This window comes from Cyprinus carpio, chromosome B5 (genome assembly GCF_018340385.1).
Source record: "Cyprinus carpio isolate SPL01 chromosome B5, ASM1834038v1, whole genome shotgun sequence".
Lineage (NCBI taxonomy): Eukaryota > Metazoa > Chordata > Actinopteri > Cypriniformes > Cyprinidae > Cyprinus > Cyprinus carpio.
In genome coordinates, this window is record NC_056601.1 from 31,875,202 (window position 1) to 31,902,705 (window position 27,504).

The 27,504-nt window shown below is 34.9% G+C and overlaps 2 protein-coding genes and 1 long non-coding RNA gene across 5 annotated transcripts; 2 read left to right on the forward strand and 1 right to left on the reverse strand.

Moving 5' to 3' along the window:
• Nucleotides 1–43: 43 nt before the first annotated feature.
• On the reverse strand, nt 44–26,936 carry LOC109084909 (RING finger and CHY zinc finger domain-containing protein 1-like). 3 transcript variants are annotated; one of them, XM_042723148.1, is made up of 13 exons: nt 26,552–26,936; nt 25,868–26,008; nt 25,004–25,086; nt 24,780–24,887; nt 24,542–24,637; nt 23,152–23,202; nt 6,843–6,848; nt 6,251–6,338; nt 6,021–6,099; nt 5,838–5,941; nt 5,230–5,259; nt 2,158–2,278; nt 44–647 (listed from the first exon to the last, which is right to left on the reverse strand). In XM_042723148.1, the coding sequence occupies exons 1-13, from the start codon at nt 26,713–26,715 to the stop codon at nt 462–464; spliced, it is 1,257 nt and encodes a 418-aa protein (XP_042579082.1). In that variant the 5' UTR covers nt 26,716–26,936; the 3' UTR covers nt 44–461. The 3 variants fall into 3 exon arrangements, with proteins under 3 accessions (XP_042579082.1, XP_042579083.1, XP_042579084.1); XM_042723149.1 differs by lacking the exons at nt 6,843–6,848; nt 23,152–23,202; nt 24,542–24,637; ... (2 more) ...; nt 25,868–26,008; nt 26,552–26,936 and adding exons at nt 6,719–6,838; nt 7,321–7,417 and having other exon boundaries at nt 6,251–6,366; XM_042723150.1 differs by lacking the exons at nt 6,843–6,848; nt 23,152–23,202; nt 24,542–24,637; ... (2 more) ...; nt 25,868–26,008; nt 26,552–26,936 and adding exons at nt 6,719–6,838; nt 7,244–7,270 and having other exon boundaries at nt 6,251–6,366.
• kcnv2b (potassium channel, subfamily V, member 2b) lies at nt 9,752–13,092 on the forward strand. The gene is made up of 2 exons (XM_019102622.2): nt 9,752–11,153; nt 12,445–13,092. Exons 1-2 carry the CDS (start codon nt 9,855–9,857, stop codon nt 12,715–12,717), a joined length of 1,572 nt encoding a protein of 523 aa, XP_018958167.2. The 5' UTR covers nt 9,752–9,854; the 3' UTR covers nt 12,718–13,092.
• Nucleotides 15,199–16,641, forward strand: LOC109088515. Its single transcript, XR_006154766.1, has 3 exons — nt 15,199–15,301; nt 16,074–16,172; nt 16,264–16,641. It is a non-coding gene; the product is annotated as an uncharacterized LOC109088515 (long non-coding RNA).
• Nucleotides 26,937–27,504: the final 568 nt, after the last annotated feature.

Below are 27,504 nucleotides of genomic sequence, written 5' to 3' on the forward strand. Positions count from 1 at the left end.
TTTTCTAGAAGAAAAGCTTAGAGAAACATTGAGAAAATAAGAATGAAGCAATGTGATCATTTTATTTCCGTAATACAATGTTTGTTTGTTGTCCAGAATTAATCAATAAATAGCATTAAATAATTTTAAAACTAAAAAATGTTCAATCTATATCAGAGCACATGTTGATACATTAAGGATACTTTTCCTTAATATAAACCAAAAATGTTCTTGACAGATATTGAGGATTCCATCAACAAAAGCAGATAAGTTTATCCTCTCAGCACTGGATTACCTTTAACATTCTTTATGACAAAATGCAATTAAAGAAGCCTCAAATATGTTCTGATCCTTTTTAATCAAGCAAGAAAAATGAGAGCAGTTCTACAGACTTGAGAGAGGAGCAGTGAGGGAGGAAAGCTTGTATTCTATATATCAGTTCTATAAAAGCTTAACTGAGAGATGATTTCTGATCCTATACGTCACTCGTGGTGCTCTGTGTTGGGCTCTTCTTCAAGTGTCTGATCTGCAGACTGTTGTGCGTCTACAGGAGGGGCCGTGATCAGCCCGCCGTCCTGCGCAGTGTTGTAAGAGCCACAGGAGCTGCATTTCATGCCCAACACGTGGAAGGACACAGTGCAGCGAGCCTGGCAGTCATTGCATATGATCTGTGAACATAGAAACACATACATACACAAAGTGTACTTCACTGTATCAAAGGAAAAAAATAAATTTAATTAATTATTAAAATAAAAAATTATATTTTTAAATAAATAAAATGAAACCAACTGAATAAATAAAGCCAGCTTTATAGGCATTTATATATCATGACCCACCCACACTTTTTTTTCACTCCTAATATTTTCAATTCTAATTCTAATTTGTGTAAAACAGTAACAAGTAATATAACTTCTTTTTTTTTTTAAATCTGTATAAATTTAAGGCAAATTAAATCTTGAGAAAAAGATGATTTTTTAAATAAAAGATAAAAATATAATTATTTTTTGCAAAAAAAAAAAAATTTTTAAGAATAACCGAGGATGAGATCCTTGCTAGAAGAAAGACTTAGAGAAACGTTAAGAAAATAAGAACCTAAAATCTTTTTTTAAATAAAATTATAAAAAGAAAATATATATGCAATGTGATCATTTTATTTTATTTCTGCTATACTGTGTTTGTTTCATGCATTAATCAATAAATAGCACTAAATAATTTTAAATGCACTATAACCATTGTTTTTTATTAAATCAGTATAAATCTAAGGCAAATTTTACCATGAGGTAAAAATAATAGAATCCTTTTTCATTATTATTTGCATAAAATTAGCGAGGATGTAAATTTTATTTCAGAATTGAGAACTGGGGAATTAGATAGAAAGTGTTTTGTCAAGAAAACAAAAAATAATGGTCCTACAAAGAACTGTAAGTTTATTATGCAATAAAACAATGTTTAATCATAAACATAACTACTATAAATAAAACCAAATAATTATTTTAAAAATATAAAATATGAGATGGAAGTTCTTGAAAAGTTTTAAGAGATTATCAAGAGTTGTTATCATCAACTAAAGCCATAATAAATATTTGTTTTTCTTCACTTAAATAAAGCTGACATAAAATAAACATTTTGACATGAAACTCGATTGAAAAATAGAAATGTTTCCATGGCAACAAAACGGAAAAAGTTAAAAGAACTAAAATGGCTAAAACTGAAGTAAACAATAATAAACTGAAAATAAAATCAAGTTAAATAGAAATTTTTAAAAAACTAAAACTAATTAAAAATGACAAAAGCACTAAAATTTGAAAATAATTTTTTTAAATTGAAAAATAAAAATACAAAAAAAAGCTCATTCAAAATAAGAATACAAATTATAGTATATAAATATTTCTAAAATAACACAGCAAGAGATTCACCTTATAAATGGCCAAGAAAACAGCCTAAACTACTGCAGCCACATGCTGTAAGCTGAAATAATCATTCTGAGCTTCACAGCAAAATGACCAAAGTAGATATTGCCACACCTGAGCTGAACCTTCAGCATTTTACAACTGAGCACATCTTACAGACTCATAACCAAACATTCACTTCTGCTTGTGTTTGCAATGCTCCTCATTTGTATGCTCATTTAGATAAAATGTCTGCTAAATGAATAGATGTAAATGACGGCGCTCTTACTTTGACTGTAGTGTCCTGGTACTCTGAGGGCATGGGAGTCTGGGCAATTTCTTTATCTCTCTCTTCCCAGAACTCCTTCATGTTGAAGGCCGAATGCATACACAGAGGACAGCGGTAAGCACTGCGGGACAGACACATAAACTCATCTCTCAACATTACAACATTATCGTATAAGTCAGGTTCATAGAGTGCTGTGAGAATCAAAACATGTAAACACAGGTCAGGGGGCTGCTGCTGTATATCAGACAAGGAAGTGTGACACTTCTTAAGTTCATGGAAATGTCAGTATGAATTAGGGCTGGGCGATATGGCCTAAAATCAAAACCTACATTGATTGAACACTTTGCCTCAATTACGTTTATTGAACGATAATTTAATTTTATTTTTATTTATTTTTTGCCCTCACAGTTCATTAAATGTTTGTATTGTAAATATACTCAAATATAAAAGGTGGGATATTTTTTTCTAATGAAAGAGTTCACTTCTTATCCAAATAATTGAAGTAAACAAACTATTTATGGTTATTTGTTAAATATTTTTTACAAATAAGATCAAAGCTTGCTTGAAATGAAGACGTCTTATGAAAAAAAGTCATGTTTCAATTTTATTGTAAAAAGCAAGTTGCTGTTAAATACAAAAGTTGCCATGACAACCTGCTTGCCCCACCTCCGGGGTCTTCTGAGGGCTTGGGCGCCGCGTTGCATTCTGGGACGGTGGCGGGCCATGTTGATGGTGTCGTGAATGTAAACATACAGCAAGTCGAACGAGAAGAAACAGAGTTGGGAGAAAGAAAAATATGTTAAAAATCGCGAAAAGGTTGTGGGATTTTACAGGGATACGCTAATAGGGATGCCCAGGATCGGTATGTGGACAAAATCGGCACTATTAACGTTTTGGATCAATATGAAGAACAAAGAGTGGAGCACCGACGAAGTTGCTGCCTCACTTTTGCATTACAGATATCTTCGGCTACCTTGTTTGTTTGTTTGTGAGCGCCTACACTTCAGAACAGTCAAAGCTACAAGTCATTGGAGTCTCATGTGCAGTTCACAAATGGATGGGTTACAGGAGCTGCAGATCATAAAGCCGGCAAACAGTATACAGTATCCCGAAAAGGTAAACTGCACTCCGCCTAGTTGCTAGTTTAGGAAACCGTTAGTGCTAAACTATTCACATGTACTTTTAAACTAACTTATGTGTTTCAAAAGTTTAGTTAGTAGCTGTCAACCTCCCGTTTTTTTTCCGGGGTTCTCATGTATTTGAGCTCTTTTCCCGCCCGCTGTCTCTTCCCGTTGTAGTATTTCCTGTAAAATATCCCGTTAGCCCTTCCATCGGACCTGTCAGTCTCTGTGTGTGGTCCTGTTGCTACACAGTTGCCCCTCCAGCACAAACGATATTTTCAAATACCATCTCGTTTTGCTTAACGTTACTTGAAGCAACTTAGCGTGATATTGGCCTTTTTAAGATAACAGCGTGGTTTGTTGTGAGAGCACAATTTCACACCAATGTAAGCAAAGTCACGTTAGACATAGCTTCACAATCTCGCTTAGTTTAATGCAGCAGTTTTGGTTAATACGAATTTTTGCTGGTCAGCAGAGGACAGCAACAGAAGATGAATGTTAGAAAATTTTCCTCCGGTTTTTGTGGTTGAGTAGCCCAGGAAATTTCCCTTATTTCAGTGGTTTACCTTAAGATATTAAATTATATTCATATATTATCCCTCACTTGGTCTCCGTAGTCGCGCCTCCAAGCAGGAAAGCATGGCAAGTTAACTCATTTTTTTTTTCAAAGGGCGATTATGCGTTGCGCTATTACACCCCACAATACAGCAACGTTTACCATGGTTGAATAGATTTTTATTAATCAAACTTAAGACCACACGGCTGAGAGGGAGTAGGTCTAAACACTGCGCAGTAGTCCGAGTAGCAGGAAAGGAGGCCATCAGCATGGCGGCCACGCCAAGTAATGACGTCACGACGCCCAAGCCCTCATAGGGGTCGACAACCACCTCCGGGGTCTTCTGATTGGTCCACTGTTTTGGAACTGACATTAGGTGCGTTTACATGGACACTTTTTGCTTCCATCGAAATGAATTCATTCTGATTGATGAATCCGAACGTAGTGTTTACATGACCACTTAATAAAGTGATCGGGTTGATATGCGCGTTTATGTGTCACACGGATCGGATTTAATCTTTTGACATGTGCACACTGCATGAATATACAGAGTTTCCTGCTGTTTTAAAAAGCACACTAGATATTTATCTACTTAGTGTTCTAATTAGGCAATGACCAGCACATGAACTGTTGTGCAGTACTGCTTACTTTAAAAAAATTAAAATAAATTAAAAGTGCCCCTTCCCGCACCCAAAACCGTCGTTTGTTGATGAGAGTCTTAAACAAGGACTCTGGTGGAATGTTGTCCTGCTCCACTTCACAGATGCTGAGTGAAAGGAGAGTTTTATAATGACGGGATACTTATATATGACACTTTATTCACCTGGAAGAACAGCTCGTTCCGCGCGTCATACGTCATTACGCTATTTCTACGTCACTGCGCATGCGCAGTACTTTCCAGTTTCGGTTTTCAATCCGATCAAGTGTTTACATGTCCTCTAGCTCGGATTACAAAAGGAATAAACCACCCCTTACAATCCGATCGAAATTTTAGTCGGATCTGGCCAATTCAATCCGATTGATGTGTTTACATGGAACTTTTTTATTCTGATTGTGCTTCTAGTCCTATTAGGATCGGATTAGTAGGGTCCATGTAAACGCAGCTATTGATGAGCGGCGCTGCGAGTTTAAATTCTTTAAGCGCACCAGTCACATGCGAGACACTGCAAAAGACACAAGTGCAATGGTCATACATGTCCGTACAGCGCCTACTACACACGCGGGGAAAGTATTAATAGGGTTAAAAAAAAAACGAAATCACCGACATGGGAAAATTACGTCAGTTAGAGATTTCTTGTCGATTAATCGTCCAGCCCTAGTATGAATCCATGCAGAATTAGCAACGAGTCATTAGAAAACAATGCAGTAGTCATAAAAAAAAACATCACTCCTTACCCAGTTTTGAACATGTCTTCAAAGCATGTTCTGCAAGCAAAAAAAGAAAGCGTTTTTACATTAAATCACATTCATTTGATAACACATGGGTCAGGGCCAGAACGGCTGCCGCGTACGACAGTTAGCAGAAGTGAGAGAAAAGTGTTTATAACGTTTTGAATATGGATATTTTTCTTACAAGCTACAGAGGGCCTTTATTCACCCCCTGGAGCCATGTGAGGCACGTTTTATTATGGATGGATGCACTTTATTTGACTACTTTTGGACTGTTGAAAAAAACACCCATCCACTGCCACTATAGGGCTTGGAAGAGCAAGGATCATTTTTATTATAACTCCGACTAGATTCGTCTGAAAGAAGAAATTGTCTGTCTGTCATATATATTTCATATACACCTAGGATGCCTTGAGGGTGAGTAAAACATGGGCTAATTTTCATTTTTGGATGAACTAACTATTTAATTTTTGAAAGGGTGAATTAAGACAAAAACCCAGAATTTTAAAACTGTCATATAATGATAGTCAAATAAATTTAGTCAAATGTGTTGAAGCGGTTAACTAATAGTGGATACAACTAGTGTGTTATTTCAAGCACAATCAAAGACTCACTTGTGTAGCAGATGACCGCAGGGGAGCACATGAGCCCCTATTCTGGACGTGTGGATGTCCTCCATACATACAGGGCAGTTCTGCCTAGAGACATTCTCCACACACTGACACAGCAAGCACTGATTAATATTTCACCACTAACAACAAAATCAGCAAGCAACTTGCAAGAATCACTTTTCATACCTTGTGATTGTCTTTAAGATCGGTGGCTAAACATAGATTGCACTTTGTACAATGGAAGTATTTCTCTCTTGGGCCGATTCTAAGGGTAATAGAGGAGGTCAATGAGAATCTTACTAAAAAAAAAAATTACAGTTGTATTGCTTTGGTTCAATACTGAAGATGCTTCTAATTTGTATGTTGTTTTGCATGAAAGCGTGTGCTAAATGAATAAACGTAAATGTCATGCAAACCTGCATATCCCGCAGGGCTGGCAGTGGTACTGCTTCTTGTCTTTATCAAAGAGATGGCAAATGTCACAGTAATACTCCCCAAACTTCACTTCACATTCTTTACATATCTGTTGAGCCTGAAGAACACAGAATGCACAAGAAATTCAAAAGATACCAAAACTTAAAAATACATAAAAAAAAAATAAAAAAAAAATAATAATAAAAATCAAGAAAATACCACTATTACAATACTTTTACAATTTGTTGCATTTTGACACTTTAATGACCCATGATTTTATTTTTACAACAAATACCACCATGAAGTATAAATAATTATTATATATGTATAAATAGAAATACATATCACAATGTATTTGTTTTTATTGCTTATTATCACCCAGAAATATTACCAAGACATATTACAGGTTGTGTGAGATTCATCCAAGCAAAGACTATTTTAGAACTTAAATAGCTTAAATATGACTTTACCTCTTGTATAGTATTGCACGCTGCACATTTGACCTCTCGGACCTTGAATCTGTCCATTTGATGGTTCTCTTCTCCATCATGACAGAGTCTGCAAACATAAAACTTCCCACAGCAGGGTGCCTACAGAGAGAGACAGACCACAGGAACACATTTCAGTGCAGATCAATGCACAATTGCACATGCAAAACTCCAGTTAGTAGCTCCACTGTATTGCACACTGTAAGTGCTTCGATGTTACAGCAAGAACATCACCGATAACAACATGCTGCAGGAACAAAACCATAACAAACCCCTTAACTGTCTATTTCGTTCCCCCTAACGAGCAGAACAACAAGTCTAAACTAACATATCGAATTAGTTGCCTTTAAGCCAACAATAATTCGATTTTAGTTCATGAAATAATCTTATATTAAACATAAAAACCTGTCACCAGGCCTTAAGTGATGCACATTGACTACAGTTAGCTAGTATGCTAATTACAATTGCTTCAATCACACGTTCCCGTGCGACCAAGCAAGCATTTACCAAAATAATCATGCTAACTATTTGACAGCGACAAGCACATGCGAAGCACAGTCTACATGTAATTAAATCTCGCTCACTTTTAACAAACAGCTGCGAACGTAATGCTCACATCCAACTCGTGTGGCAGCCATGTTTAACTTAAATACTATCAGAAAACTTTATTTAAAAGTCGTTTATTTACATTAGTGTTCGGGGGTTCTTGATCTATTACATTGAATTACAAAAAGGAAGAAAATATATTAGGCTATAAGTAATATAAAATATATAAAGCTTTATATATAAAATATCTAGCATATAATATTTTATTTTATATATATATATATATATATATATATATATATATATATATATATATATATAAAATGTATATATATATATATATATATAATATTTATATTTTAAATATATTATATATATAATATTACATAAAAATGTTAATTCAAAAAGAAACGAAAATATGAAGAAAGTTTTGACATTCTGAGTCAAGCGTTTAAAATAAAATTATTATATTAATTATTATATTATTATAATTATTATTATAATTTATTATTCATTTAAAAATGCATTCATTTAAATTTATTATTGTTAATTATATAATTGTTTTTATTTTGTAAATTCCTCCAAATTTAAATTCCAATACATCATATTTTTGTAATAAACAAAAGCACAACTAGCCCACTACACTAAATCATTCTGTCCTACATCCACCTTTTATATTAGGATTAGATTTGTATTATATATTTGATCCTTTGTTTTATGTAAAATAACATGCATTGCAAATAAAATTTGGTGAAAAAATAAAAATAAAAATCAGTTATCATGTGACCTGCAAACTGCCAAACCGGCCCATTCTGGGGGTCTTGTCGTGACCACAGTGACAGACGGTGCAGCATCTGCCACGCTAAGATTAAAAACTTGCCCATTGTCTTTCCCTAAATTATTGCTTAATCTGATCTACTGTGAGTTTAAGCCTTTAAGAGTCTATAAACATCTGAGCATGTATAAGTATATTAATGTTACATCTGAAAGCATGATTTGTTAAGTATTGCTTATGAACTTGATGTTGTAAAACAAGCTAACATGCTCAGTTTTATTTTTATTTTATTTTTCTCAGATGCCTTTGAGATCTGGAGGCATGTGGATGTGTTTGATGGCACTAGCGTTGGTCATATACAGGATTATTTTGTGTATCGTTTCTATCTTGTATCCTGTGCTGCTTTTATGTGAGAAAAAAAGAGATATAATACACGTAAAATATAATAATATTATATAAAAATAGAGTAGAAGTGTACATAGATTATTTCTAAAGAAGTAATTCTTTTCTTTTTTTATTATCAATAGATAAGTGTTAGGAGAAAAAGCATAAATATCATAGCATTATAAGAAGCCCATGCCAAAAATACCACTTACAAATTTAACAGGAATAATTACTCTCTTGACAATTCGTAACAATTTTGGTGAATTACTAACTAATTGGTATAAATTTATAGGGGTGGAGTTAAGGGTGGACTTTCATGCTTAATTTTTTTCTAAAAATGCTGCGTTTCTACAAATCACATATTATAAATTCATACCAATTCTCCACATCGTAAAATAGGTACGTTTTCTCATAAAATCAGGTTTTAACTTAAAGCTAACTTAAAGGTCATGGTGACCCGGTTACCTTAAGTGACTTTGTCTGCTCTTTCCATTGTTTACAAATCAAAAAAACATATATGATATATTTATATGATTTGGTGTCAATTATAAGTGGTGCTAAATTATTACTAATGCATGTAAAAAAAAAAAAAAATATATATATATATATATATATATATATATATATTATATATATATTATATATATATATATAATTGTAATTGATTTCTAAAGGATCGTGTGGCACTGAAGACTGGAGTAATGATGCTAACAATTCAGCATAAATTATTACTAATGCATGTAATTGATTTCTAAAGGATCGTGTGGCACTGAAGACTGAAGTAATGATGCTAACAATTCAGCTTTGCATCACAAGAATATATTATGTATTTAAATAGAAAACAGTTATTTGAATTTATCGCAATAATATTTCAGCATATTACTGTTTAACTGTTTTTTTAATCTTAATTTTTCTAAACTATGTACATGTAGAAAATACCTAGTTTCTTAGTTTCATTCATGAATTCCTTCACGTCCACTAATTCCTGCATCTGTTTGGCTGCTTGTTTAAATTTTACTATCATTATCCTCTAGTAAATACGGTGCCCCATCTCTAACTGCTGTAGCTAAAGAGCCTCTAGTTTAGGATGAGTTTACGAATAAGCATTTGGGTGATGAAGGGGGTCTTAAACTTATCTGTAACTTGGTAAGAACATTCATTCATTGACACATGGCAACCGTGCCATTTCAAAGAACGCAAAGCAGACGTCACTATCAAGAAATAGCTTAAAGGATAATGGCATTTAAGTTGAACTCTTAGCTCCTTATAGAGAGCATTAGAGCTCTGGCGCAGCCTCCTGCTTGCCTCTTTAAACTTAAATAGGGTAGATTTAACCTCGGTAAAGCACTGAGATTTACAGGCATACGGTACACTAGCTATCCTCCTCAAGGAGGATAGCTGAGGACTGAAAGGATGTTCAACTTTCAGAGAAACAGGAGACAGAGCCTCTTTCCCAATTGCAAACTAGCAACCTCGGAGTCAACAGACGATGCGGTTCCGTTCGCTAAACAGTGTTTGCTGAAACATTGGAGCTCTTTAGGCGAACTACAGACAGATATATATGACATCTTTGGTGAAGATGAGGAGGTTGAGAAGCATTCGGAACCAACAATGTGGTTTACAAGCGCCTCACCCAGCAGGAATTGCACGCTCAACCTCAACGTTGGTGGAAAGTCCTACCGCATCACCTATAAAATGGCAGCAAGATACCCACAGAGCAGAATCGGCCGTTTAGCCACCTATACGGACCTCAACATGAAGCTGAACCTCTGCGACGACTATGTGGTGAAAGACAATGAGTATTTCTTTGACCGAGATCCAGACATCTTCAACAGCATCTTCAACTTTTACAGAACCGGCGTGCTGTGGATCAAGGACGAGCTTTGTCCAAGGAACTTCTTAGAGGAGATCAATTATTGGGGCGTACGGATCAAATACTCGCAACGGTGCTGTAGGATCCTTCTTGAGGAGAAACACGACGAGCTGTGCGAACAGCTCAAGGTTCAGAAGGAACTGGAGGCGGAGGTGGAAGTCGAAGAAAATGAGGAGGTGTTCAATGACATGTTCTTTGGTGAGACGAGACGCTCGCTTTGGAACTTCATGGAGAAACCGTTCTCCTCAGTACCAGCGAAACTAATGGCGGTCGCCTCGAGTATGTTTGTGCTGGTGTCGCTGGTTACAATGACTTTGACTACGGTAGAAGAAATGGAGAACATGGCATCTAATGAGTTTAGGGGAAAGACATTTGGAGAGTTCGTAGAGACACTGTGCATAACCTTCTTCACCGCGGAGTACCTGCTGCGTCTAGTTTCAACCCCAGATATCGGTTGCTTTGTTAAAAGCATGCTGAACGCGGTTGACCTCATGGCCATCCTACCTCAGCTTCTCCAGTTCGTGCTCGAAAGCCTTGAGACCTTCAGTTCTGGGACACAAACCACTGACATGGAGACTGTTGGTCAGGTGAGCAAGGTGGGCCAAGTGTTACGAATCATGCGACTCATGCGTATTTTTCGTGTTCTGAAACTGGCGCGTCACTCGACGGGTCTCAGGGCGTTTGGCTTCACGTTGAGGCAGTGCTATCAGCAGGTGGGATGTCTCTTCCTCTTTATCGCCATGGGGATCTTCACATTCTCCGCCATGGTTTATTCCGTTGAACACGACGTCCCTCAAACCAAGTTCATCAGTATTCCACATTCTTGGTGGTGGGCATCTGTAAGTAAACATTATTTCTATTAATCATGCAGATGTGATATACTTTAATTACTCACCCTCATGTCTTTCAAAACCAGTATTACTTTCTTTTTTTCTGTAGAAAACACAAAAGGAGATATTTATAGAATGCAACAGTCAGGTTCTGCAAGTAAAATTCCATTCATTTTCTCTATCCACCTTATTCTTCAACACAGAAATAAGCCTTTGGGGCGAGACTTCATTAGCCGCTATAGGGAAATAATGTTGTAAAACTGTTTAAACTATAAACCAGTGTGTTCATAATTAAGATAATACAATAAAAAAAAATATGGTAAGAAACACCAATTTGCAATATCAAGCAGGAAAGCGAGCTGTTTTGTACAGCTAAAAATAGCTGGACGCGGATGAGACCAGAAGCCAGACCCATTATATTTACAAATGGTCACACCCTCTCTTATGGGAAAAGTAAGATAGATATGGAAATTGACTTTAAAACATACTCAACCTTAAATACAAACTCACTAATGGATGGTACATGCTTTTTCTGAAGCCATTAGTCCGCATTAGAACAGTTTTTTATTTTTTTTAATAATCAGTTCTTGCAGAAATTCCCGGTAAACACACCACATTACCCATAAATCACTCAAATACAAATAACTCAGCAAACAAAACACCAGCAATCCAAAGAACTGCCCACTTGCACAAAGGATTGCAATTGATGCAATTAATTAAGTATCCCTATGCTCAAATATTATTTAAATATTTGTATGCAATATGCATAATATGCATATTTTGCAATAAATATAAAATCCATTGTTTAAATATCTACTCAGTATCACATAATTTTTTCCAATATGTTGATTTTACATTCAATTGTTTGATTGTATCATTCGCAGTGCTTCCAGGGTTTATAGTTCTTTTCCTCGCTAAAGCAGTCAGGTATAGTTTTGTACTTTTGTGTTTTGGTTCAATTTTCAAATTCTTCTTTGCTTCAAATGGTTCACGGCTTATAATAATATTAATTTAATACTTTCAAAACCATGTTCATGGCTTATAACTCCTTAACAAAGACTTAAAAATCCCTATGGGAAGAATTAATGAAACAAAAATAATACTTTCAAGACCAATAAAAAGAGTAAATGGGAACTGTATAGCACAATGTCCATATTTGTCTCCATACACTTCCATCTGCTAAACCTCAATTTAAGAAAGAAAATCAAAGAAATAAACTAAAAACACATTAAGAAAGACAAATTAACAATTTTTAACAATCATATTTACCTTCAGCTACACCATTAATTTCTCGTTCCAGGTTAGCATCTCTACTGTAGGCTATGGTGACATGTATCCGGAAACTCTTTTGGGGCGGATATTTGCCTTTGGCTGCATTTCCTTTGGGATCATTCTGAACGGCCTTCCAATCTCCATCCTCTTCAATAAGTTCTCCGATTACTACGCCAAACTCAAGTCTCATGAATACAGTTCCAACATGAAGAACAGAGGGAAGGTTAACTTCATCCTGAGAGCCAAGAAGAAGCTCAACGAGTGTGGCTGCATTGAAACTAACGACATTAATGCTTCGTAGACACGAGTGAAGTCGATTGTTGGCATTGTTACGATGTACTGAATCTTGCCTGAACGAGAACATTTTCTAAAAAGCCTCTCTCTTATCTAAAAGTGCCAAAGTAAATTTTTAAATACAAGTAATAAGTAACAGTGACTTAAATGATCAGTAACACTTTATTTTAAGGTGTCCTTGTTACACATGTACTTACTATTATAATAACAATTACTCAGTACTTAATGTATAATTACACTGTAACAAGGACATCTTAAAATAATTATATTACAGTCTGTTATTCCTCATCTCCTGTTCCTGCATTATTAAATGCTTAGTTTCGTGGCATGAACAAATCTTTTACAAACTTGTACTACAGCATTAAAGTAGCCTACATTTTAATGTTTGGACATCATGTTTTATTTTCTGCTTTTGGTCTGGTTACAGAATCACATGTAGCCACATAACACTGATGCTAACCTGTATTATCTTCACTGTTTTGATGTTCTACCTAACCTGGCCTTTTGAACTTGACCTGACTGACAACCAAAATAGATTAATCTAATTTACAGAGTTCCCATGACGTGTCCAATTAACTTAATTAACACAGTATTTAGTCCAAAGACCGGGTGATTCCTTATTTGTTCTCAGCAGTTCCAATGTTTTTGTTCTTTGAGGCCATACAAGCCTCTTTTGAGTCAGTTAACGTTAAGGTCAAATCTTCACAACACTTCTTTTTCTGATGGAGTTACAAAATATCGACAAAAAAAAAACTTTGCCTGGGAGATACATCCTCTTTCATGATACATTTAAGGTACACGTATATTTATAATATTCTATTATTATACTGAATAATCTAAATGCTTGACAAACCTTTTTCTCGGTGACCGCCACTGATCTATATATGATATATTCTATATTATAGATCAGTGGTGACCGCGCAGTTGCACTCCAGGCCTGTAGACGTCACTGCGCTCATACGCGTCACTTCTTCGCGTTGCGCTCGCGCTCTTAGGTTTCTCTGACCTCTCGTTCACACCCGCCAGCGTCCAATGAAATGGCGTCAAAGTGGCCGGATTAGTCATTCACTTTAATTATTCAATGAGAGCCGGCGTCGAGCCGCGGCGTAGGAGCGGCGCGGCTAGCGACTTCAAACGGGGTAACGATGTTTTGACTTGGGTTTTTTTTTTTTTTTTTTTTCTTTTTTTTTTTTTTTCTTCTTTTTTGTTTTTTTTTTTTTTTGTTTTTTTTTCGTTGAGAGCGTCGAGGAGAGTTGGAAATCAGGCAAACTTTTATGGTAATGAGCTATGACGCTTTTTTTTGTTGGGCAGGTTGTTTAACCAATCAGAACGTAGACCAAGCCGTCCACCGCTTGAGAGGATTCGCAGAGAGCCAACGCAGCTCCGAACACATTAGTTCTCAAAACAACTGTTGATTTTTTGTCTTGGCGGGTTTTGCATTAATGATTGTGTCCCTGTTTGCGTACAGGAGTATCGACATAAAAAAGAAATAAATAGAGTAAAAATGATTTTGTGGACCAAGGTGTCGAAATTGTTCATGTTTCTGGTGAGTTGCAGATGTGCAGTTTAACGCGTTATAGCCTAAGAATATTTTTGCTCTAATGATTTATAAATATCCTAGTGCTACAGTAGTCCTTATTTTACTTTTGGGTTTGTTTTTTCAAATTTGCTTGATTATTTTTCTTACAATTAAGTATGTTTATACTTTTGATTTAGTATTTACTTAAGTAACATTTTCAATGCAGGACTTTTATTGATCAGAGGTATTTTTTTTTTTTTTAGTTTTTAGAGTGCTTTTATTTTTGTTTTTTTCATTTTTTTTTTTGGTAAATGAGTCTTAATATTATTTCGACCACAACAATATTTAATTTTTTTTTTTTTTTTTTTTTTTTTTTTTTTTTGAGGTTTAGCTTATAACGTTACCTATTATTTGTGGTTAGTCTGCACAAGACAACAAGTTTGGTTTGCTTTGCGGCCGCATTTTTTTTTAAATTTTTTTGGATAATGTTTTTTTCATTCGTTTTACGTCAGCGCGTCAAGAGCGCGCTTCACGAATCTTTTCTGTTTTAGCGTTGTGAGCAGAAGCGGTGCCAGATGCGATTTTTTTTTTTTTTCTCCCGACGCCGGCGGTGTGACGCCACAGTTAGGTTTCTCTGACCTCTGGCAGACGAGACCGCGTCCTTTTTTCTTTTTTTTTCTTTTTTTTACTAGTCCTTTTTTTTCAGTGAAAATTAATGGCTCCTCCAAGTGCAGAGAAAATTGTTTTTTTTTTTTTGCCGCTGATTTTTGGTCATTTTTTTTTTTTTTTTTTCTGAATTCAACTAATTATTTTTTTTTTTATATTTCGGGCTGCATGCTGAAAGTCAAAAAAAAACGAAAAAAGGGACTCTGTTCTTTACTTCTTCCTCCCTCTTTTAATTAGAGATATAATGAGATTTCCTGAATTAAACTGCATGCTGAAAGTCATGAAATCTCCTTATATTAAACATAATTAAACATAATTATGGATATTAATGAGATTTGTTTTGTTTTTTAGACGGCCAGGTGGTCGGCATTGCTCATTGGCATTATTTACGGAAAGCGAAGATATGGTAAGAACCTGCTCTGAAACACTCTTGACTGGTTTTCAGATGACATTCTGTGTACATGTTAATAAAACTTCTTAATACACACACACACACACACACACACACACACACACACACACACACACACACAAATCTAAAGTTCAGACTTATGGAGGTCACAATGATTTATTGTTTTACAGGATCATTAACACCCATTTCAACCTTTCAATTCTAAAGTTCAGTGTGTTTCTGCACAAACACAGAAGAACAGATATTGGTGTAATTCTTTTTTTTACATTTTTTTTTTTATAAATTGGGGGGACAATTAAAGAAAACTAGTGGCAGGTATATGAAAGATTTTCACCACTGGGTAAAGTTAAAAAAAAAAAAAAAAACCTTGTGACCTTTTTATCTCACAGTCCTTTTCTTTATTGTATTTTTTTTAGTTTATATATAAAAATTCTGACGTTTTTCAAAATTGCTATTATAAACTTGCAGTTGTGAGGAAAAAAGTAACAAATGTGAGATTAAAAACAAGTTATTTATTTCGTGGTGGAAAACAAAAGCGAGAAAAAGGCAGAATTGTGAGATTAAAAAATTGCAATTATTATTTTTTTAATAATTCATTTTAATATCATTTGAATATAATTTATTATTTTATTTTTTGTATTCTGTAATGGAAGCAACTTTCCATCCAGAAATGCCACTGCATCTGTTGCTGAGAGTTTCAGAATGTTTACACATTTAATAAAGGCCTTGCTTTTTGGTCGCATAAAGCTTTTTGTTTATACTCCAGATAATCTGAAACCAATCGCAGAGGAGGAGAGGAGAATCGAAGAGGAGGAGAAGAAGGTACGAGAGGAGAAGGAACGCATTGCTAAACAGCTAGCAGAAGGTACACTTTTCTCTTGATATTTAAATAGAGTGATTCTTCTGCAGATTGAGCAGATGGTTGTACTGACTCTATAAATATTTTTCTCCAACAGCTAATGAGGACACAATCTTGAAGTGATCTGCCCAAAATGACGCCTGTATCGCTAATATTGTAAAGATCTTGTTACCTGTCTAGATAAATAATGATGCTTGTATTCTCCCACTTTGGTTTTACAGTGCCCTTTTCACACCTTTCACCGTTTTCTTATAGATCATGTCAGATTAATGCCTCATTTGTGAAATAACTGAATACATGTAAATATGTATACACATTTCCTCTGATTGGACACTGTCTATTCTTTCACTGAAGAACCTCTGATAATAATGTGATGCAGATGTAAAACAAGCAATGTAATGTTAAACACACTGAATCAGAGTTCCCCTTTGGGAAACGTCCACACCAATATTTATTAATAAACTGTTAATCCCTATTTCTTTTTTGTCATTTTGATATTTAAAAATAATTTTAATGTCCAGGCAGTTCAAAGTTGGACACAGCAGCATTTAATATTAAACTTTATTCTTTTTTTAATCAATATAAGGAAATACTGTAAATACAACTTCAAGTTGTCGTTCAGAAATTCATCATTCAGTCCGTTCAATCTATTTTTTGTCTCCGATAAAATATACCCGTGGATTGTCTTGTATGCATATTGAATACAAATATGATAAGCTGAGGCTGCACAGACACAGACTTGCTGGTTAAAAAATAATTGTGCTTTCAAGGTAAATGACTGCAGCATCAGATAAACACCCCTAAGTGACATTCAAAAACAAAATGAACTGTTTGGACACTTGACATGGTGGTCAAACTAGTCTCATCCTGTTCTGGTGAGTGTTTTTGATCAAATTAAGATACAAAGTCAACCATATTGTACGTGGACAGTCAAAAGTTGGTCTAATCAAGACTACCAGTTCTCTGAATATTTCTCAGTGGAAGAATATTCTCCATTTCTTCCCCAGTAATCCACAGCTCTGACTCTATAATAACCGCTCACCTCCAGACTCTCTGTGGAGAGAAAAACACAAGCAGGTCAATATGGATCAGAGCTTGGAGTTAAATATTCTGAATCCAGCCAAAATAATACCTGGAGAATAAGTGCAGTATGTGAAAATAGTGTCTCTCTGATTAATCCTCTGGAAAGTCGTCTCATCTCTGGAAAATTCCACTTCGTAAGTTTTTATACACCTAAAAATGACACGTTGGTTATGTTTAGAACTCTTGAATGAAGAACTAGTTTGTTTAAAAGTTGTATTTAAGCAGATCTTACTTTGTGCCGATGCAGTGATCCTTCCAAATGATCAGAACCTGTCCTTTGGTGATGTTGATGAAACGCACCCCATTTACCTGCCAAATGAAAACTGATATTAAAACCACCAAACCGCATGGTTTCTCAATCTCTGCAAAGAATAACTTGTACAAGTTTTGCAATCGCACTTTCAAATTAATTTCATGTACAGACAAATAGTTTTTTTGGGCGTAGAGAAACAGCAGATGCTGTCCAAATCCTGAAAAACTGCCTTACTAGGCTTTATGAGGTTCATGCTGGTATGCTTTTGAACAGTAGTTCAGTCCAAATCCTGAAAAACGGTGCCTTACTAGGCTTTATGAGGTTTGTGCTGGTATGCTTTTAAACAGTAGTTCATATATACACTGGAAATTCAAACATTATTACAGTTTGGCTAAAGTAATAGTTCACCAAAAAAAAAGAAAATTGCTGAAAATTTACTCTCCCTCAGGTCATCCAATACTCAGAAGTAAACTCTTCACTTAATAATTACAGTCAAAACAACAGTCAAAAAAACATCACAAAAACACACAACTCCAGTCCATCAATTAAAGTCCTGTGAAGTTAAAATCATAATACATAATAACGCTTCCTCCAGTGAAAATGTCTATCTCCTGTTGTGTTTTAACTTCAAACCGTCGCTCCTGGCCAAAATATGAGTTCATTATCCATAACAACACTTCCTCCAGTGAAAATGTCTATCTCCTGTTGTCTTCTCAGTTCAAAATCCTCCAACATATTTTACTTTTTTGCTTGTAAACAGTGCTTGATCTGTGCATATTTCTCTTCTGATTCAGATTAAAGGAATAGGATAGAGCAGCGGTCCACAACCTTTTTAGCGCCAAGGACCGGTTTAATGCCAGACAATATTTTCGGACTGGGCTTTAAGGTGTGACGGATAAATAAATACAACAAAATAAAATGATACGACTGGCATAAAAACTGTGGTATATTGTAAATATAATAATAAACATGAATCCACTGTGTATTAGTATGCAACTTTATTAGCAGCGTCTTCGTAACATCGCGCCAACAACATAACATGAATAACATCCTCTCTGCCCCCTAACCCTAACGCTCACTTTTTATATATATAAAAAATATATATAATGAGCGAGTACAACATGAATCCATTTTCCAAACCGTGTTTTTTCTTATCCTGAATCACTACGGTACACCTATAATAAGTGTTTATATTCAGACTATTTTAGTCTGGTTGGGGTCGGCAACACTGCAGAGTAGCACAGTACCTGCGTGACTCGCCATAGATGTAAACAGAGAGAAGAAGTAGCTCCGGCTACAATGTTTCTTCCGCCAGAACGCGAGCCCCAAAAGTTACCGACTGCAGCTTTAATGTAAGTTATTATTCTTTCTTGTGCAGCCCGGTACCAAATGATGCACGGACCGGTACCGGTCCGCGGCCCGGGGGTTGGGGACCACTGGGATAGAGGACTCATATTTTAGATGTAAGCAACAGTCTGAATTTATGGATTATTGTGATGTTTTTATCAGCTGTATCAACTCTCATTCTGACGGCACCCATTCACTGCAGAGGATCCATTGGTGAGCGAGTGATGGAATGCTGAATTTCTCCAAAGAAACAAACTCAACACCTTGTAAGGCCCAAGTAAATGTTTGGCGAATTTTCATTTTTGGGTGAACTATTCCTTTATGTTTTTCAACATTAGCCTTTTAGAGGTTTTTAAGATTATGAGAAACAAATTCAGTCGCGTGTCCAAACCTCTGATTGGTAGTGTAACCTTTTGGTGCCACATGGATCTAAAACGAAACAGCTGTAATGTTATTGTTACGTCATAATACCACTAACCTGGTCGGGCACTTCCTTAGACTGAGCACAAACATGTACAAGCAGCACTGAGGGCACAGGAAGTGCTGCCTTCAGCGTCAGAGAGCCATCGGATGGGACCGGCAGAGGTCCATCAGTCTGTGGATCCTACGCAATACACATTAAAGACTCACAACTCGCATGCTCATTAAACATATGGACACCCATATGAGAAACATACAGACGCAAAAACAAAACAAAAAAATGTTTTAAACTAAAAGAGTCATAAAAAAAAACTTTTGGGTGCAAGACACCTTAAGTAACATTATAAAAAGTGCACTTGAAGGAAAGAATGAAATTCTCATTATCTATAAAAGTGTGTTATGAAGTATGAATGTGTGTGTGTTGAACCTCTTGGTTCCGCAGCTGTGTGAACTGTTGTGCAGTGGGATAGTCAGGGCTGCCCATGGTCTCCCACAGTTTAAATGGGTTTGTCACATTATTATCCATGTAGTGTGTCACATACATCAGACCTACAAACACAGACAGATAGAACTGTAAATACAAGCATATTCTGTTCTATTCAATTCTACATTCTTAAGCAAAAATACATGAAAACATTTAATTCCTTGCCGCTCTTTAATTCCTTTTTTAAAAAGAAGTGTAGCGTTGTTGTTTTTTTTTATGAGCATAAGATGCTGGTTTGTAGTTACTGACCCTTTCGCTGAGGTATTCCAGTGAGGCGCAGAGTGATGATGTCAGCGGTGGAGGAGGTCTGGTTATCTCTGCTGTTATACAGCAGGACGGTGGTCTGCCAGCTATCGGCTGTGTACGGCACCTGAGGCACGTGAACGGTGGCCAGGGCACCCACTGATGAATTCACTTCAGAGCCGTCAGTCAACACCTCGGCCTGCACCTGAGTCTCACCTGAACCAATGTGAGGATATCACAAATAACACCTAACAATTATACACTATGCGATAGAGAGCTATGTGATATGATACCTATATTTTATTAAAAATAATATTACATTAAATATTAAGATTTTGGTCAATATATCACAATATACACATTTTATGGAAAACTCATCAATACAAATAACAGAATATAATGAAATAAATTATTATTATTTATTTTATTAAATATAAAACTGAATTGTAATAAATATAAGATTTTGGTCAACATACATGTTTATGGAAAGGTAATTAAGTCATTCAAAATTTCAGCTCATTTGACTTGTGATAATTTGCAAAACTTAAATAACATTAAAAAGATATAACGATAAATTATTTTATATAAATATTTTATTTGCTTTTATTAAATATAATATTGAATTGTATAAAATGTAATTTGGTTAATATATATCACAATATACACATTTATTGAAAAGTAATTCAAAATTAAAGCTCATTTGCCTGATACTGAATTAAAAAACTAAAATAACATTAAAATAAAACGTATTAAAAATAAATAAAATTAATTTATAAAAAATAAAATTTTTTATGTAAAAATCAATGTATGCATTTTTCTATAAAATTAATTTAATTTGATCAAAGATGGTATTGAATAAGATTTTGGATTTTTTTTTATTAATTAATTTAACCATATTAATGTTCTTGTGCTGTTGTCTTGATCAATGTATGCATTTTTCTTGTATAACAAAAATGAAAAAATTACACTAAATAAATCTTATATTTAATAGTCATTTCTACTTATTTCAGTTGGTACATTGCCCACTAGCTTTCATTACCTAACAATGCCAACAGGCCCATCACAGTCAGGACTGGTTTCCGTAGTAACTGCACATGCGGCGGGTTTGTGTTGTTGATCTGGAATCGAGCGGTGAGAGTGCGCTGGGTAAACGGGTGCGGGTGGTAACTAAGGAAAGCATTGTCGTTGCTAAGCAGCGTGTAGTTGACGGTACTGTTCTGGTCAGCGATGAGCAGGTTCTGATGCTGTGAGATGACCTACAGAGATGTGAAAGGAGACTGAAATATTGTGACAAATATATCTGGTTCACTACATTAACAAGCCTTAATGAATTATTAAGGAGTGCAATTCATTTAAGTATGAAAATAATTAAAGATCCCAGTAACTATGACCTATTTTGAGGTCATAGTTACTGGATACATAAAAAACAAATGGCAATCCTTTTTATTTGTCATGCTACAACTTTCTGTCATAAAATTAAATACATCAATGAATGGGTTCAATACAACACCATTAACAAAAAAACTGTAAAACAAAAAAAACACAACCAAAAAAATCTAAAAACTGCAATTCTGCTCCAGGACCAAAAAATAAGGAATATTACCTCAAGAAAATCATATTTCGCTATGTCCTATTAATCACAAAAATCACAGCTGATAAAATGTGAACAAAGAAAGACACAACTGTCTACCTTGACCACCATGGCTGCATAGGTGACATCTGCTCTCCAGGGGAGTGGTTTGTTCCAGCCAACCAGCGGATCTGCCTCGTCATTGTAGATCGGCACAGAGCGAAACTGTGGAAAGCGCTGCTGGATCTCCCGCACAGTGGCCACTTCCTCCTGCAGGATGGGTAATGAGCTGCCACCTCCCTGAAAAACAAGTAAATACACACTACAATAATCAAAAAGAACTTTTCTTTTATTTCTGTGTGAAACATATGGAAGCTTGTGTCTGCTACATAATGACTTCATCTCACATCTCAGTTTTTCCCCTTGCAATGTTTAGTTTATAACTCACTTTTTTCAAAATAGTGAGATATAAACAGAATTGCAAGATCAAATTTCAGAATTATGAGAAAAAAAAAAGAAGTAAATTGGAATTAAGAGATTCTCAGGTCATTATAAACTCAGAATTATGAGAAAAAAAGACTAAAATTTGATATTTAAACATAGTATTTTATAAAAACAAAAATAAAAAAAAAAAAAAAAAAAATATTAAAACAAAACAACAATTTATAAACTGTAAAATACAAACTCAGAATTGTGAGATATTCTCATTTGCAATATATAAATACAAAAGTCAGAATTATGAAACATAAACCCAGAATTATGAGATATAAACTTAAAATTCCAAAATATAAACAGAATTGTGAGATATAAACCCAGAATTGTGACTTATAAACTCAAATGCTAGATATAAACTTAGAATTGTGAGATATTAATTCAGAATTATGGGGAAAAGGTCAAATAAAATGCGAGAGACATCAAATAAAACAGAATTGCAAAAGTATCACTACAACAATTCCATCTAATTCAATACACAAAAAAACTCAACAATTCACTACATAATTTCATTTTATACCATATAATCAATAAAACAAAATTGAGATATACATTTGCATTATCTATTAGAGTTCTGACAAAAAATTGTGATAAAAAAAACCCAGAATTGTGAGATATAAACTTAGAATTACAAAATATAAACAGAATTGTGAGAAATAAACTCAGAATTGTGATAAAAAAAAGTTATAATTACGAAACAAGAACAGAATTGTGAGATAGATACTCAGAATTCTGAGAAAGAAAAGTCAGAATTACAAGATATAAACTTAGAATTCTGAAAAAAGTTATAATTACGAGATAAAAAACCCAGAATTGTGACTTATAAACTCAAATGCTAGATATAAACTTAGAATTGTGAGATATTAATTCAGAATTATGGGGAAAAGGTCAAAATTGCGAGACATAAAAACAGAATTGCAAACATACATTTGACATTTGGGTAAAAAGGTGCAATTTCCTATTTTTTTTTATATTTATCCATCTAGGTAGTTCAATTAGGCATGACCCTGGAATTTTAGTGGAGATCAGAAACCCTTCAAGTTCATGTAGGGCGATGTAGTCTGAGTACGCCGTGGTGAAGTGCCCTGTGCTTGTCTCGCCGCACGAAGCCCCTCAGAGCAGGCATCATAATAGTTCAGAAACCCCCTAAGAGCAGACACAGAAAAATTCCACAAAACCAAGACCATCAGAGAAAGAATAATACAACATAAACACATTAAGACTGGAGAAATAACAACTCATGAACTAATTCATCAAAGGTGGATTGCCCTCGGCTGAACTAATTCTTCCATATGGTAGCATTAAATTAAAACTTGTCAGGCACTTTCTTTGTGCAGAAATACAACACAAAACAAGGCAACAAAAACAAGAAATAGAAATACAACACAAAACATGGCATCTGCCAGCAACACAAGCACTACTACAAGAATGGCACAGACAGACAAGCAGTTATTCAAACAGGATGTGTCCAGTCAGTGTTAATGACTTTATAAATACGCAAATCAGAATAAAAAAATGTCTAGCCACACTACCAGTCAAAAGCATAAGGTCAGTATTTATTTATTATTTTTAAAGAAACTAAACTTTTATTTAGCAATGATGCATTAAACTGATCAAAAGTAACAGTAAAGACATGTTTTAGAATGTGTAGTAATGATGCTAAAATTTCAGCTTTGCCATCACAGGAATATATCGCATTTTCAAATATATCCAAATAGAAAACTTGAATATAAAAGGTTTTAATTGCAATAATATTTCAGTTTTACTGTTTTAACTGTTTTTTTTTTTTATCAAATAAATCCAAACTTTATATTTAGCACTTTCACAAAATGTAAGATACTGTACACGTTTGCTCAACAAACAGACATAAACATGGACCCTGGTTCAGTTTAGTGCAGATGGATTACATATGTCTATTTTACCATCTCCCCTTGATATGGCACAATAAAATTGTTGACTTTTATTTATCATATGAACATAAAAAATATAGTTGAAATTATAGGGCCAGTGGTTATGGGACCCACATGTCAGGGTCCCATGCATGCTTGTCAGAACACTAATAAAAAGAAACGCTGCTTAAAATATCTGAACTAAAATAAAAATATGAGGGAAAAAAATATATAGTTGGCTAGTCAGTTTTATGTTTATTTATGCATTAAGCAGATGCTTTTATCCAAAGTGACTTAAAAAACAGGAACAGACGCAATTTGTCAAGGAAGGTTTTAGAATTTTAAGACAGTATGTTTAGACAAAATTCTAATTGTCAGAAAATATTGGTGCAATTAATTCAGCATGATCCAAAGAATCTAGGAACATTTTGTTTCTAGTTGATTTTGGATAAAAATGAGCAGAAACTGCCAGATCAAGTGTGAACTGTTGGTGGTGCTGGATGGTTTGAGACCACCAATTAAATAAATTCCAATCGATTAAGAAAGATTGACAGGATTTTGGTTTGGACAATAACAAATTATTCTAGACTGTACCTTGGATTGATACAGTGATGTTGTCAAAATCGTGGTTGTTCGGCTCATTCCATGTCTCAAAGTTCCACTGAGAGACAAAGCCGAGTCCGTATTTCCCTGCACACATATATAAAACCACAGAAACAAATACAATCAGAACTTGTGTTAAAGATCTGGCCTAGTAAATATTCAAACCCCACAAGAGCTCATTTATGATCTATCGCCATCTAAACCATTACGACTTCAGTCTTATACTCACATATGTATCTTTCGGCGATCAAATAGACCAATTTCCTCCATTCAGTAACTTGACTTTTATCCTCAAAGTTGCTGAAGCTGTTGGACACGCTGCCCATCAGTTCAAACCCTTTAAAAAAGAAGCAATCCTCTTTAACATAATGCAAAGTTGTGTTAAATTAACCCTAATTCTACAGTACACAAGCATTTAAATGTGAATTTCACTGTTATATTAAAAAAAATTACCTGGCTGCAGTCCATTCTGCCAGAGAAGGTCAATCAGCTGGTCTAAGTGAGTGAAGTTGTAGTGATATTCTCCACTGTAAACTCTAAATGAAATTCAGAGACAAAATCTTAGTACTACAGTACACTAGATCTAGATTAAGAGACGTATAATATAAATAAAGCATTTAATTAAAGATTATATGTTAATGCACAAAGATTTTATGAGAAAAAAGTTTTTACAGCATTAAGATTTTATGCATTTATGATTTTTTTGCATTTTATGCATAAACTATAGTTTACATGTTAATGAAAGTGTAAAAGTGATGCATGAACAATAAGCAGACAAGAGATGTATATAATAGTTACTCTAGATGAATACTAAAGTCTAGGTATGATATTAAGAAGCATCAAGGTTACTAAGAAAACAATCTTATGATAACAGCATTGCTTACTTGCAAGGTCACACAAAAATCACAGATTTTTAAACAGATATACTGTATGTATATGCATATTAATATCAATATCAGCATATCAGAATGATTTCTAAAGGCTCACCTGACACTAACGATGCTGAAAATTCAGCTTTGCATCATGGGAATAAATTACATTTTAAATCATTTTAAAAAAATTTACATTTTAAAAAAATCACACTGACCCCAAACAGAACACACACAACACATGCTCTTGGAAATAATCTCTTATGGAAACAGCACTGCTTATTTGCAAGGTCAAACCCCAATCAAAGAAAAAGCAGAGAGAGATGCATATGCATAGTAATGTCAATCAATCCTATTAACCTATGCAAAGTAAATTATATTTTAATAGTTCACATTCATTCAAACACAAGAAGAGGAAGTCTGATTCTGGTACTGTGATGTAACTGACCGTGCAGAAACCAGCTCCAGCATCCAGTGTATCCGCACCTGCTGGATACCTCTGTGTGGCACAGAGCCGATCAAAGCCAGATTCATCTGCTGGTCTGGACTGAGATCATACAGGTGTGCGTCACTGTGCGGCTGTGGAGGGCTGCAAACACAGAAGACAACTGTCAATCGTGTACTTCATGATTTTTGCCCACTAAACAATTACACAGGCAGAGTTTTCCTGGAAATACTTGTAGATGTCACTAACAAAATAGTGCAAAAAGTATTACGATATTACCAGAGTTATATTTTAAATTAAATTTTTTTTAATAAGGTATGTACATATTGTTATAGTAGTACTATTTTGAGTATTTTAACACGTACTATAGTATGATAGAAGATAGATGTAAAGTATACATACTGTACATGCACTATAGTGTATACCATTTATACATGTACTGTACTGTGGTATTCTTTATTAATAAAGACTGCTATATATGAATATGTAAATATGCAGTTTAATGGTTTTCCTTAAAACTGTGTGTGGCAGTACAATGATACAGTGATTATATCAGAACGTAATACTACTATGGTAATGAAATTCACATAAACATTAGTAGTACCATGGTGCTTTTTGCAGTAATATAGTTTGATACTCGCTGTACCGTGATGTTATAAAGGCGTCGCTGGCACCCGTTTTACTAACCAGAATCCAGTGCTTCTCCAAAAGTGCTTCAAGTTTCGTAGTGGCTTGTCAAGATTGACTTGAACCTCCCCAGATGAAGCTTTAACAGCCTGCTGCTGCTGTTTTATCAGCAGGACTGAGAGAAACACTGTCCATGTGAAGGAACCGTGTTTACATCGATACATGCTGCTGACGTCACTTACAAACACTCACGTTCACGCTAACGTTACGTGAATTACAGTTTTACTTAACAACCTCGCAGATATATCTAAAGTCCCGCGTCCCAGAAATCGTATTCGGTGACATTAAAACACATTTTAACTGTTTTGCTCATAAAATGTACGGACTTCCATCTGCGCTCTTCAGAAGCGGTGATGCAGTGACGTCATTGACCGGCGACTGTGTTTAACAGCTGATTGTCGCGGCCTGCTGGTTTAAAAGTGCAATGAAAATGAAAAGTACACTTTTTACAGTTAGGCCACCCTCTTTTTTTTTTTACTTATCTTGATTCTTTAGTGTTTACATTTACTTGCATAGCTTTTTTTTTTTTTTTTAGAATAGATAAGATGACAATATAGAGCTGAAAAGCTGCGGTCATGTGTGTATATTGTTTTTATACAGTCTATGGTGGACACATCTGAGTTTGGGGTTTGGGAACACATGTTAGTTAAAGGAAAGAGTAGGTGTGTAGTGGATTGAGGATGTATGTCTGGACCTGCGGAGAAGGTTCTTGTACCTGAAGAACTGTTGGTTTTGTTGTTGGTTCAGCGATGGGGGTTTGCTGACATCTTCTGGTCATCTGGGTCATTACTTTTAGGTTAAACCTCTAAAGTCAGTAAAAAAAAACTATATATAAGCTCGTTTGACTTGTGGTATATGCAACACCCAAAAACTACATTTCCGAATGTCAGGATACTGGCACCACAATATTTTCTTCATAAAATGTAAGAATTTAGTTTTTTATTGTTTTCGGT

Bases quoted from the DNA above. Each gene is read 5' to 3' on its own strand.
- kcnv2b (XM_019102622.2), top strand. From the start codon at position 9,855: ATGTTCAACTTTCAGAGAAACAGGAGACAGAGCCTCTTTCCCAATTGC. The intron at 11,154-12,444 runs GTAAGTAAACAT...TTCTCGTTCCAG, and splicing joins ATTCTTGGTGGTGGGCATCT to GTTAGCATCTCTACTGTAGG.
- LOC109084909 (XM_042723148.1), bottom strand. From the start codon at position 26,715: ATGTATCGATGTAAACACGGTTCCTTCACATGGACAGTGTTTCTCTCA. The intron at 26,009-26,551 runs GTTAGTAAAACG...CTGTGTTTGCAG, and splicing joins TGGAGAAGCACTGGATTCTG to CCCTCCACAGCCGCACAGTG. The intron at 648-2,157 runs GTAAGAGCGCCG...CTATGTTCACAG, and splicing joins ACCAGGACACTACAGTCAAA to ATCATATGCAATGACTGCCA.